This window comes from Python bivittatus, unplaced genomic scaffold (assembly GCF_059951505.1).
Source record: "Python bivittatus isolate LINGU-HERP-01145 unplaced genomic scaffold, Pbiv_v1 ctg000470_np1212, whole genome shotgun sequence".
NCBI classification, from domain to species: Eukaryota; Metazoa; Chordata; class Lepidosauria; order Squamata; family Pythonidae; genus Python; species Python bivittatus.
Genome location: NW_028277065.1, coordinates 2,318,369 through 2,332,114, shown reverse-complemented (window position 1 = coordinate 2,332,114; position 13,746 = coordinate 2,318,369). Strand labels below are relative to the sequence as shown.

At 36.8% G+C, this 13,746-nt stretch overlaps 2 protein-coding genes across 2 annotated transcripts; both read right to left on the bottom strand.

Annotated features, from left to right (window-relative positions):
- Positions 1–6,109: 6,109 nt before the first annotated feature.
- LOC103057145 (olfactory receptor 5V1-like) lies at positions 6,110–7,069 on the bottom strand. Its single transcript, XM_007442324.3, has one exon. The coding sequence runs from the start codon at positions 7,043–7,045 to the stop codon at positions 6,110–6,112; it is 936 nt and encodes a 311-aa protein (XP_007442386.2). The 5' UTR covers positions 7,046–7,069.
- A 4,912-nt stretch (positions 7,070–11,981) lies between these two features.
- Positions 11,982–12,917, bottom strand: LOC148215588 (olfactory receptor 8S1-like). Its single transcript, XM_088143007.1, has one exon. The coding sequence runs from the start codon at positions 12,915–12,917 to the stop codon at positions 11,982–11,984; it is 936 nt and encodes a 311-aa protein (XP_087999133.1).
- Between the last annotated feature and the right edge of the window lie 829 nt (positions 12,918–13,746).

The following is a 13,746-nucleotide window of genomic DNA, read 5'->3' as shown; positions in this document are numbered from 1 at the left end:
GTTCAGCTACCATGAGAACCTTTATAAACTGATCTCATAATAGCCTTTTTAAAAAATCAGATTGGGCTCGATTTGAAGTAACAAAGAATTGCCTTGTGTAAATTTTCACTGTGAATTCTCAAAGGAGGTTCCTTTGTAAGGAAGGATGTGCACCAAGTAAACTTTGAACTGGAGATTTTAGATTCAGAGAGAATATGATTCAGTTTGAGTTTGTAACTTGAGATTTGATGCCACCTTGAGAATAAAGAAATATCCACAAGCTATCGTGGGGAATAATTGCCAGGTTACCATCCCTAATCACTGGGGTGCCATCATGTGCAGGTAACACAGGTAACCTTTGCCCTGTTTTGGGCAAATTGGAGACTCTGGATTTTGGATTGGTTTTACACTACAGAATTACACAGAAGCTAGTCTAAAAGTAAAGCTGAATAATTACAGGCAAGATACAGGAAGCATTTAAAATAGGATGTCAGAGGAATGCAGGCTGGAAGCAAGAGAGTTGTTTCCAACCAAAGGAAGGGATTAGGAACATGCTTTTATATAGTCAAAATTCCTGGTTATGCATAATTAGAAAATATCATCATCATCATCACTGTCATTGTTTATAGCCATCATCTCTATTCACCCACATATTTTTTCTAGCCAGTTTATCCTTCCAAGATCTTGACTCCATCTCTATCACAGTTTCCAAGTCCATGCTGAACTCTGTGATGAACACTGAAACAGTTTCTTATTTTGGATATGCCTGTCAAGCTTTCTTCTTTGTTTTCTTCATAACATCCCATTTCTTCCTCTTTGGTGTCATGGCATATGATCTTGCTTAGGGTTCATTACCTTTGCTCTAATTCTGTTTTCATATGTTAAGATCTTTATAGCAGTTTTGCAAGTCCCGTCAACCCAAGGGAAGCAAAAAGCCTTTTCTGCTTGTTTACCCCATTTCTTTGTCATCTGTCTGTTTATGGTAAGTAGTGTCTTTGTTTACATGAGGCCCACCCCTCTTCCTCCTCCTCCTCAGCTTTAGATCTCTTGATTACTACATTCTACTGTGTGGTGGTACAAGTCATGAATCCATGGATCGATAGAATGTGGAATAAGGAACTCAAAATTGTATTCTGGGAACTGATTCTCAATATCTGTACTTATCCCTTATGCATCAACTGTACTCAGCTTCAGTTATTTTAGTAAACAGCACTAGGTTTCTAGACATGTTATAGGCATATTTTAACCAAAAACATATATATTTCATATCCAATTGGCGAATTAAGCATATGTTTCACATTCCTATTCTATGTATGTTTTCTCAGGCTATTTGATTCACCAAGAATAATTTCTTCATGCATCTGCCCAGAATTACCATCTAAATCTCTCCCATTGCAACTATAGTGTAATGTAAGTTGAGTAATGCTTCATGATACAGTATGGAACAAAATCATTATTATTTTTTTTAATACAATTCTTTCAGTAATAATGCTGACTATAAAGGAAGTATTATTTTATTTATATGACATTATGTTTAAGAAGATATGCAACTACTTTAGTTTATGCTATGAAAAAAATCCAAAATGTTGATTATTATGCTAGAATATTATTCGAGAAAGCCATCATGCATTGCTTCTTTTCCATACGTCTGCATTCATGTTACTCTTGAGGCAATGAACTCCCATGTTCTAATTTATTGTGGAAGCACTTTGGAGGACTTTAGCTTGCAAGCAACATTCTCATTGTAAACTAAAAAAGAGAAAATATGATTAGGTATATCAGGTACAGGATATTCTAATTAGTATTGAAAATATAGAGTTGAAATGCTATCTATCTATCTATCTATCTATCTATCTATCTATCTATCTATCTATCTATCTATCTATCTATCTATCTGATGGCTGTGCTGTGCTGCTTTTGTGGTTTTTGTATTGTTCTTTGTTTTTAAATGTTTTAACAATTGTAAATCACCCAGAGTTACTCAGAGTTGGGCAGCTATTCTTATTCTTATTCTTATTCTTATTCTTATTCTTATTCTTATTCTTATTCTTATTCTTATTCTTATTTCCAATGGCCTCTGAAGCAATGTACCAAGGAACCTCTTTATTTCAGTTTTGGGGCACAAGATAAATCAAAAAGTCCTTTCCCTGAAATATTGCCATCTAGTGAGACCTAGGAAGCAGGACATTTTTATGACTACCCCTACCTCATGGAACACCCTCCCCATGGCAATCCAGAAGGCCCTCACCCCCTTAGCCTTCCAGAAGGCCATTAAAACCTAGATCTTTACCCAGGCACTGGGGTAGGATGGTGAAATCTGCAGATGGTTGTTGGGGCAGCCTGAGTGGTTCATTGAGAATGTTGCTTGCCAGCTGTGAATCCCTGGCACTATACAAAATCAACAGGACACTAAGGACCTTCCTCAAGAACTCAATGGGACTGTGGAAGACAACACTGGAAGCCAACTCAAGACAGATCACACAAATGACCATCAAATGCAGCATATACCAAGGTGATGCACTGTCCCCGCTGCTGTTCTGCATAGGCTTAAACCCCCTCAGCCAGATAATCACAAGGACTGGATATGGATACAAGGTCAGGAGTGGAACTACCATCCGCCACATCCTCTACATGGATGACATCAAGCTGTATGCTAACAGTGAACAAGACATTGACTCAATGATCCACCTGATATGGATCTACAGTGAGGACATTGGGATGTCATCTGGACTGGAGAAGTGTGGGAGGTAGTTAAGACTGATGAGGTGGAACTACCAGCAGACCACATAGCGTATAGACCAGCGAACAAGTACCTTGGTATCCCACAGTCACATGGGAACCACGATGAGGAGGCAAGAAAGGCAGCAAGTACCACCAAAGGATAAGACAGGTCAATGGGAAGAACATGTATGCCCTGCTAGTTATCAGATACCCTGCTGGTATTGAGCTGGCCAAAGGAGGATTTGGAGGATGCCAATGTGAAGACCCAGAAGCTCCTCACAATGTATGTAGGTTTCCACCCCAAGTCCAACACCCAGAGATTGTACATCAGCCACAAAGAGGGCAGGCGGGGTCTGATGAGTGTCAAAGCCACTGCCATGGATGAAACCCAGAACATCCAGGAATATGTCAGAAAGATGGCACCCAAAGATGAGTTGCTGAGAGAATGCCTGAGTCAACAGCAGATATGGGAGGAAATTCACGTGGAGGAAGTACCATGGCAAGACAAGTGCTTGCATGGGATAAAATACCATTGACAAATAGCTGAAATTGCTGACATTGGAAATCCTAGCAGTGGCTGGAAAGGGCTGGACTAAAAGACAGGACTGAGGCACTTATCATATCAGCACAAGAACAGGCACTAAGCACCAGATCCATAGAAACAGGGGTCTACCACACTAGATGGGACCCAAGGTGCAGACTGTGCAGAGAGGTCTCAGAGGCAGTCTAACACAGAGTGGCAGGGTGAAAGATGCAGGAAGGAACAGCATACACTGAACAGCACAACCAAGTAGCTGGCATTATGTATGGAAACATCTGCACAGTTTATGGGCTAGACCTTCCCAAGTCCAGATGGGAGATTCCACAGAAGGTTGTGGAGAATAACAGGGCTAAGATTCTGTGGGTCTTCCAGATCCAGATGGACAGGTAGGTACTGGCCAATCAACCAGACATTGTGGTAGTAGACAAGGACCAGAAGACAGCAGTGGTGGTGATAGATGTAGTATTGCCAAGTGACAGCAACATCAGGAAGAAGAAGTATGGAGAAGTACCAGGGTCTGAAGGAAGTACTAGAGAAGATGTGGAAAGTAAAGGCCAAAGTGGTCCCAGTGGTGGTAGGAGCACTCAGGGCTGTGACTCCCAAGCTGGTAGAGTGGCTCCAACAGATCCCAGGAACAACATCAGAGCTCTCTGTCCAGAAAAGTGCAGTGCTATGAACACTAAGACACTGTGCAGAACCCTCAAACTCCCAGTCCTCTGGTAGAGGGCCTGAGATTGAGGAAGACATATACCACCCACAAGGGTGAGAGGGGATTTTTTTTTTTTTTTTGGCCTATATGTTGTCCTTCTTTAACATAAGGAGAGAAAAAAATGTTTTATAAATGATTAAAAATGTGTTCAGTGTAATCAGTAAATGAATGAATCCAAGTCTTAAATGTTTCTTTTGTATGTGTATGTGTATCTTTAAACACTGCCACTTTATTTGTTTTTTCCAATGCTTTTGCAAAGATTTTTTATTATTATTTCTATATTTTTTAAATGTATACAATAGGGTTTAGCATGGGAGTTAATATACTTTATTGAATTGAGACCACAGTGTCGAGAAATGTAAGAAATTTTGAATTTGGTTTCATGTACTGGAAGGTACTTGAAATATAAAACAAGCAACAAATATGAGGTGAGAGTTTGATGTTGAGAAGGCTGTATTCCTCCTATTTTTTTTACCTGTTCTTCTAAATGATATAGGATATTAATATAGGTACAAAAAGGATGCAACAAAGACAAAAACTGAGGCAAGTAGAATCACGTAATTGGTCAAAGTTTCACTAAATGACAAGCTCAGATCAGTTGTAATTTTACAGTTATAGTGATTGATGGTATTATACTATTGAATGTCAAATTCCTGCACTGAGCATCACACACAAGAAACCAAGTCCCCAAGCTCCACCCACTAGTATCTGCAGAGTTCTTCGTTCATGGTGGTTGCATAATGCAAAGATATCACAATGTAGCAGTCATATGCCATTGATAACAGGTTGAATAATTCAGTACAGCCATATTGCAGGAGAAGGAAAATTTGTGTGAGACATTCTACCCAGGAAATCATTGTCTACACAGGCAGTCCTCATTTAACCACCACAATCTGTTCCAGTGAAATGGTCGCTAAGTGGACCACCTGACAGTGAGAGAGTGCAAAGATCACTGGTTGCTGCTGTCTCATTTAGGGTTCTTTCGTGCAGCAATGCTGGCGTTTCTCTCACTCTGGTATGCATTGTTTACTGTCAGGTGCAGAAATTTGTTTCTAAGTGCACACATTGGTTAGAAAATTATTTTTTTTACTATTGTTTATTACCATTTATTACTGTCATATTTGTGAATGGTCACTGAGGTAGTCAGCTGAATGAGGACTACCTGTATCGTCAAAAGCTTTCCAACATCTTTTGGGGAACTGGCAGTTGAATAGCAAATATCATCAAAGGCTAGATTACTGATTTTGTAGGCTACTCTCTGTTTGGATAACAAGCAGAATTGCAAAGTTTTCTAATACTGTGATGAGATAAATTAATAGAAACCTGAAGAATAGAGCAATCTGCAGGTGTGGATTAGTGGCAACTCACAAGAGTATAAATTCTGACAATAAAGTTTGATTATCCATATTGAATTAACGTCTGTGTGACTAAAACAACAATAACTATACACATACACACACATGCACATACACACAAACACTCATTACTATGGATAATATTGAATCATATTTCTTTCCTCCCCCATCCCCAAAATTTAAGACATATCATAGACTGCCACATTAGTTGTGAGAATACAAAAAGATGAATGTATAAATCAGATCATTTTCCTGTCCTCACCGATGTGATCAGGACACATTTATTTGCAGGACAATACAACAAGCAAGACATGCATATCAGAGAAACCTTACATTTGTTGCTGTATTTATTTACATATCTTCTCATATGAAACATAAGTGGAATATGACTTCAGAATTATTTTGTAGCACTGGCCCGAAAAACAATGGGTTGGATGCAATGACCATTCCCTGCCCATTCTCCTCAGGAAACTATGATTGGCAAGCTGGGTCAGAAAGTGCACAGTATAGATTGCTTCATCCTTCTACAGACCCTAGTTAGACCATCATTGCTATTCCCATGGACTCAGCTCTCAAGATTTTCAGGAACCCTCTGAATCTGAAGCAGCAGAAAATCACCATTGTTTTAATAAGGGCAGAAATGTTCCACATTGAACCTTTCCATTGGCAGAAAGCAAGGGTTTGGATATAGGTTCATGTTTGTTCCCAAGGATATTAGAAAATATTTTATAAGGATGATAAAACAGTACCTTATAGAAAATAGCTATGGAAGATGGAATTAGTTTGACATTTCTGAGCAGCAAGCTACATGGAAATTTTGCCTATGTTTCTTAAACTTTTTCCAATCACCATTTTAATTTCTTTGTTTTTAAGGCTGTATATGATTGGATTCAACATGGGTGTTATTACAGTGTATTGGATAGAGATCACTTTTTCCAGATCAGTGGGAGATTTAGAACTTGGTTTCAGGTATCGGAAAAAAACTGAAAATAAAAACATGCAAACCACAATGAGGTGGGAGCTGCAGGTGGAGAAGGCTTTGCTCCTGCCTTTAGCTGAGCGAATATGCAAAATAGAAGAAACAATATAAACATAAGACACAACAATAAGGAAGAAGGGAGTAAAAGCAAAAATAATGCTTGTTGCAATCAACAACATATAATTGTTAAAAGTCTGGCTACATGACAAGCTCAAGACTAGAGGAAGTTCACATGTGTAGTGATTGATTGAAGGCACCCAACAAAACTTCAAATGTTTCACAGGCAAAGAGTTGATCAAAGCATCCAAGAAACCCATGATCCAGGAACCTCCCACCAGCTGTCTGCACACTTGTTTTTTCATAATTCTTGAATAATGCAGTGGGTTACATATTGCGACATAGCGATCGTATGCCATTACTGAAAGCAGAGAGAAATCCACACAAGCAAAATGAATAATGGAAAAGATTTGCACAACACATCCTACGAAAGAAATTGTTTTTTGCCTTGCAATATAATTTGCCATCATCTTTGGGACAGTGACTGTCGAGTAGCAAATGTCAACAAAGGCTAGATGACTGAGAAAGAAGAACATGGGAGTGTGAAGACTATGGTCAGTCCTGATTATCAGTATGATCAAAAAGTTTCCTAACACTGTTATAATGTATATAATAAAAAACACACAAAAAAGAATTAACTGTACTTGTGGATTACTTGAAAGTCCCAAGAGTATAAATTCTGTAGTCAAGGTTTGATTTTCCATGGAGAATTGGCAAACGTTGATAAGGTCTATACATGTGAAAAAAAATGAAAGTAATAGTTCATAGATTTTAAAACACGAATACATATTTGATATAATTTGTGCTGCTGATATAGAATATATTGGAATAATTATATATTATTTATTTAAAATATTTTTTCTTCTCTGTATTCATGTGGAACACTGCCTTATAGACATCATCATCATCATCATCATCATCATCATCATCATCATCATTATTATTATTATTGAAATCTTTAGTTTGAAGCCTGCTGTTTGATTATGCACATTTTTACTAAGAAGTCAAACCACTGAGTTGATAGTTTTCAGAATACAGATTGTTTTACAAAAAAAGAACTCTGTGAGGTTTGATCCGTTTTCAGAATAAGTTGAATTTCCTATGCTAGCATGATACAAACTGCAATTTGTAGCCCTGGGAGTCCCAAGAGGTGTTGTATTGCACATTGTCCTAAATTGTTCCAAATACTGTATTTGAAAATTGTTCTCATGCTTAAAAAAATAAACATAAAAAGGATTGTCAATGAGAATCTGGAGTCAGTTCTCAAAAGTAGAAAGCTTCAAAAAATTGAGTGGCTAATATTTTTTTAAAAAATAAAAAATGCTACTTCTGAAAGTACAGATTTCCTTATTTATTAACCGTGTAAGACTTATTACTAAGCTTCTATAAATCAAGAAGGGGAAAAAAAGCTTAATTCACATTTACTCTCCAACGTTCACTTATAAAACTTATAATTTTTATTAGGCTGCCTTTTGAGATTTCAGTGAAAAGAGAATTAGGAAAATTGAACTATATTGTTAGTTTTAAAGGATTTTCTACTTCATATTAGTTGTGAATACATTTCCTAAAAATCCTTCAACTCACCTTTACTCTTTGTGTGATTATCAGCCAACTTGTTTTAAAACAATCCTATTGTTTCCCAATCTAACTCTATTCAGACCCACTTTCAACCATCAGCCTTCATGTACAAACTTGTACAGGTACCATGAGAAGCTTTGTAAACTGATCTCATAATAGACTTCTTAGAAAATCAGTTTGTGCTCAGATTCCTTTTAAAGTAAGTAACAAAGAACTATCCTGTGTAATTTTTCCCTTGAAATTTCCCTAGCTTGTGAATTCTCAAAAGACCTTTATTTGTAAAGAAAGCCATTCAGAAACTAAGGAAGGTCCTCCATGCTGAGTGGAGGGACAGGAGCGTGCTGTAATAGGAGAAGTGCAGGTTCAGTAGGCAGCACTTTGCTAATCTGCTCAGAAAGACTACCTGCTGAACTGTTCTAAGGTTCTAGCATATGCGGGGGGCAGTGCAATGTTGATTAAGGTGATTGATGAGGTGTTCATTAAAATGGTAGCTAGTTGTGAGGGCCAATAGTAAGGGTTGAAATGAGTAAAAATATATCCATGATTGTACATATAGCCAGATTAGGTCCACAGGAGTGGACTGCATATGGAAGCTAATCTTGGCAAGGTGTATGAGGACTAGATCATGTAACAACAAAACGGGGAGGGGTGTTATTAAAGATCTCAAGGATTAATGTAGTAAAGTGTCATGTGGGCTTCAGAGGTTCACAGGACCGGATCCAACTCATAGCACACAACATACCTCCTCCCCCCCCTCCTTTTTTATTATGTAAATAAAACAGGTTACTAGTTTTGCTTTCCCTCAAGAAAATCATTCAGGAATTGAAAGCAATTTAGGCAATATTTAATTGCAACATTGAAACAAGCCATAAGTAGCTCTCTCTCTCTCTCTCTCTCTCTCTCTCTCTCTCTCTCTCTCTCTTATAGGCAGATAACTATATCTATATCTATCTATATCTATAGGCAGATACACACACACATGCAGATAGATAGATAGATAGATAGATAGATAGATAGATAGATAGATAGATAGATAGGCAGATTATCTATCTATCTATCTATCTATCTATCTATCTATCTATCTATCTATCTATCTATCTATCTCATACATGATAATTCTAAGTGGCTCACAGCAACATTCCATAAAAACAAAACAAAACACACACACACGTGCACGCACACACACAAAACTATACAGTAATGCATACTGTATGTATCTAGAACTATTCATATATTCCCTTTCTACTTAGAATTAAGTAAAGGATTAATTATTTGTGGCTGAATAGTATAGTGGTTAGAGCATTGTCCTTTGAAGTGGGAGACTGGGATTTGAATCCCAGTTGGAGCCTCCCTTACCAGTAGGGGTCCGTGGGCAAAGACCCCCTAACACTTCAATGCCTATCTTGGATATGAGGGTGATACAAACTAAGAGAGTCACACTGGTTCAGACATCACCGGGATTAACAAGGTCTAACCCAGATGTTGGGGAACCAGGATAATCTGATGATAAATGGTCTCCTGGAGCAAACCATACATGGATGAGACAAGAGAACCTGGAATCAATGGAATGCTACTGCAACAGTAGACCTAATGAGAGGGGATATATGAAACGTATAAGGGAACTGTGGATGGACAGAAGACTCTAATTGGAAACAGCTAGTTATCCAACACTTCAATATAATGAAGGGGAAACTGCTCTCACAACTTGAGATAGACCAACTGCACATTGCATCCCAGGCTCAGGAAGTCCTGGAAGAACAACTGGTTGTGTAGCCAACACCTGAAGCTGGATTGTAACTGCCACCCCTTCCATTACAGAGCACAGCAGCTGATATGAGGCATAAGATAATGGATAACATAGCTCAGTCAACCCTTGAGACCAATTACCAAGGCTCAGTGGAGAAGTACCATCAGATGGTATTCTGGAAGATGCCAATACAGCTCTCACAACAATCCCTACTACCACCATAACTCAAACCAATGAACTAGTATATGCTACAACCTCTGTAATCCTGGAGATGCTTGGCTACACAATCAAGAAGAACAGCAGTACATACTCCCCCCCTTCGAAAATGAGGTTGGGAGCTAAGTTCAAGGCAACTCGGAGAGAAGTTAGTCAGCTGGTGAAACTACAGAAGGGTGTGAAGACTGATAAGACTCTGCTACTGAAAAAATACAAGGGCCTGACTCCATCTGAAGCCCTAGAGACTACTAAACAAAGGCTCACATCACTGTCTAACAGGTTAAGGAGAGACTAGAGAAGCCTGGTTTGCTCTAAAGGAATGTTAGAAAAACTTCTATGAGGACCAGAATCATATTTCAGTATCTGGAACAGTGATTCACATGTTGAACCATAGAATTGAAATTTACTTAAAGAAGGTATTGATATTCTATTTTGTAGTAGTTCATGATCTCTTTTTGGCCAAGATAGTAGAGATATTCCAGATGACCATTGTCAGCTGTATTTTGTGGTTGGGAATTTGCTATCATTGCTCTTGACTTTTAACTTTGACTTTTAACTTTTATTAACTTTAACTTTACATTAGTCTCTGGTCTTGATTATCCTCCATTGCCAAAATGTTGGCTAAAACCTCATATGCATTAGTATTATATAGAAAAGATTTCTAGCCTGTTGCTTGTATCTGTGCTTCATTTTATGATTCTTGGGCAGAGTTAAACCTCTCCATTAATACTGGATTTGGACCAGCATAGAGATATGTTACTTTGTTTATGGCTAGACTATTATAAACTGATCTGAACATGTGACAATCTTATCTAATGTTATAATTGTCTGATACTGAGACATGTTTGATCCTCTGATTCTTGTTACTTAAAGAAAAGGATGATTTTGTCTCAAGGAATGCTTCAGAATTAAAGTAATATGGGTCTAATTATATCCTCCCCAAAGTAGAATCCCATAAATGTTTTAAGAGTATTTTTTAAAAAAATCTTCCTTATAAGGTTATGGCTCCAACTAGGAACTATAAGTGATTACTTGCACATTTTAGAAGATATATTTCTAATATGCACATGATGCCAAGTATACAAACAATATCAAATTCTTACAATATTTGAAATAGATTATTGTTCTTATTTTTATTGTTATATTGTTGATTTAAATATGTTTATATTATTGTTTGTTAGTTTTAATCATTATACACTGCCCAGAGTCATTGTTATGAGATGGGTAGTCATATAAATTATTTAAATTGTTATTGTTATTGTTATTGTTATCATTATTATCATCTGAAGGTATGGAATAAGTTCATGACTTGGAATCAGCAACAATTATAGTGTTTACAATCAAAAACAACTTTATATGGAAAAAAGTGCAAAGGAGACAATGTTTATAAAATATATAATACCAATTTTCTTTGTAAGAAGGGTATGGATTTGGATTTAGAAAAAAATAAATCAAAGTCTGAGAAGGAAGTAGATATTACAATGTTTACTATTAGCTGCAATGAGTACTTAGCATTCTCTTATTCCAAATACAAATTCATTTTAAAAGATGTAAGAAGCAGCCTAAAGTAGGAAATGAGATACTTTTGTGAAACCAAGTAGTGCTTCAAAATACAGAAAGAGTTTTGTATGCATGTATGTATTTCAGATATTTCTATAATGTCCTTCATGGCAAGGTCATCCCAGAGAAGCTAATACAAAAAAAACGAAGGAATACTTCCCTTATTTGGTAAAATATAACAATTTAAGACAATATTTTAAAATTGTTATGGTCTTGTCCAACATAGAGTTCATGAAATCCTATGACAATATAAAAGTAAAACAAAAAAAACAAAAACAAATGAAAAATACCCTCTCTCTCTAACATAACAGTGACATATTCATGGTAAAAATAACTATAGATACAGTGGATATATAAAACCTATACTGATATGAATTAATATTGCTTTCCCCAATCTCGTGCACGTACAATCCAACCCAGCTAGAAAACCTGGGAAGATTCCACTAGTATTTTCAAAGAGATGAAAAATGAAAGATCACAGTTTTGAACTTTCCTTCGGTCTCAACATTGCACAATGTATTGATTTGCTTAATGCATCATTAATGTGGGTATCCAAATTTTTGATTCATTAGTTTCTTAATGGCTTCCTTCACCTCCTTGGTTTTCAGGCTGTAGATAACTGGGTTTAACATGGGTGTAGAAATGCTGTATTGGATTGAAAAAAGTTGATCCAGAATGACTGATGAAGATGAATTGGGTCTGAGATATCGAAAGTAACCAGTTACATAGAATAAAGCTACAACAATGAGATGAGAAGTGCAGGTTGAAAATGCTTTACTTCTGCCTTCTGCTGAGCGAATCTTCAAGATGGTGGCAATAATATAAATGTAGGAAACAAAAGTGAGGAGGAAGGAGGCAAAGCCAAAGAGAAAACTTGAGGCAAGAAGTATGATGTAATTGGAAAATGTCTCATCACAAGACAACAGCAAAAGGGAAGGTATTTCACAGCTATAATGGCTGATTTCATTGTTCCTGCAAAAATGCAATTTCACCAAAGGGAGTGAATTCATTACACCATACAAGAAACCCATAGCCCAAGCTCCACCTAACAGCTGTCTGCAGATTTCTTTCCTCATGATCGATATGTAATGCAATGGATCACAAATAGCAATATACCGGTCGTAAGCCATAGCTGAGAGAATAAATACTTCAGCACAAGCAGCCTGGAAAAAAAAGAAAATCTGTGCTATGCAGCCTTCCTGGGAAATTGTTTTCTGCTTTGTTATGAGGCTTTTTAGCATTTTGGGGAGAGTAACAGATGAATAGCAGATATCAAGAAAGGCTAAGTGACTGAGAAGGAAGAACATGGGGGTATGAAGAGTGGGATCAGTTCTTACCACCAGCATGATCAGTGCATTCCCAAATAGTGTAGCAACATATATTATTAGAAACAGCAAGAAGAGAAAAACCTGTATTTGTGGATCACTGGATAGTCCCAAGAGAATAAACTCTGTTACTATAGTTTGATTTTCCATGTAGAATTTTCAGCAAACTTAAATCTGTCCAAAGGAAGGGAAATAAATGTTACTTGGTATATAATAAATACTTCTAAAATCTGATACAAACATTCAGTGGTGCTTGATGAATTCTTCATAAAACATTTATATTCTATTGTGATCAAGTTAGCAACAGGTAGAAAAGGATTCCGTGAATTGTCCATGGTTACACTATTTCAAATAAATGATTGCCCTTACTCTACAATGTATGTTACAGAGTTTTTTTGTTGATCATGTGACCAATAAAAGAGAGCCAGCATTTATTCAGATTATAATAAAAGGATTCGAAACTGCATTCATCCAGTTGGAATATGAATAGCAGTGAGCAGAAAAATAGAACCCTAAACCCTAAAGCCACAGGGAACTTTATTACATAAATTTATTTATATCAGTTAAGTTTTTGGAAGAACATGCATCAATAATGATACAAACAACAACAGATTCACATTAATGATTGTGTCCAAAATAATTGCCCAATGTAGATTATAATACATGCATTACAAACTAACAATATCGAACTACTCAAGTGTGAAGAGTCTGAACGATTAAATTCACCACCAAAACAATGCTGATGCATTAGCTTTCTCTGCGTCATGTTGGTCAAAGACCAAAATAAAGCTTTACCTATCTACCTACCTTTGCTTAACATTTACCAAAATTTAGCTGGAATAAAAAACCACTAGTTTATGCCATATTTATTTCTTGGTTTCCTTCACTTCCATTTAACATGCTGATGCAGTATGCCATCTTCTTTCTAGATATGAGTCACAGAACATAAACAGTCACATAATGCTCATCTTTTTGTGCC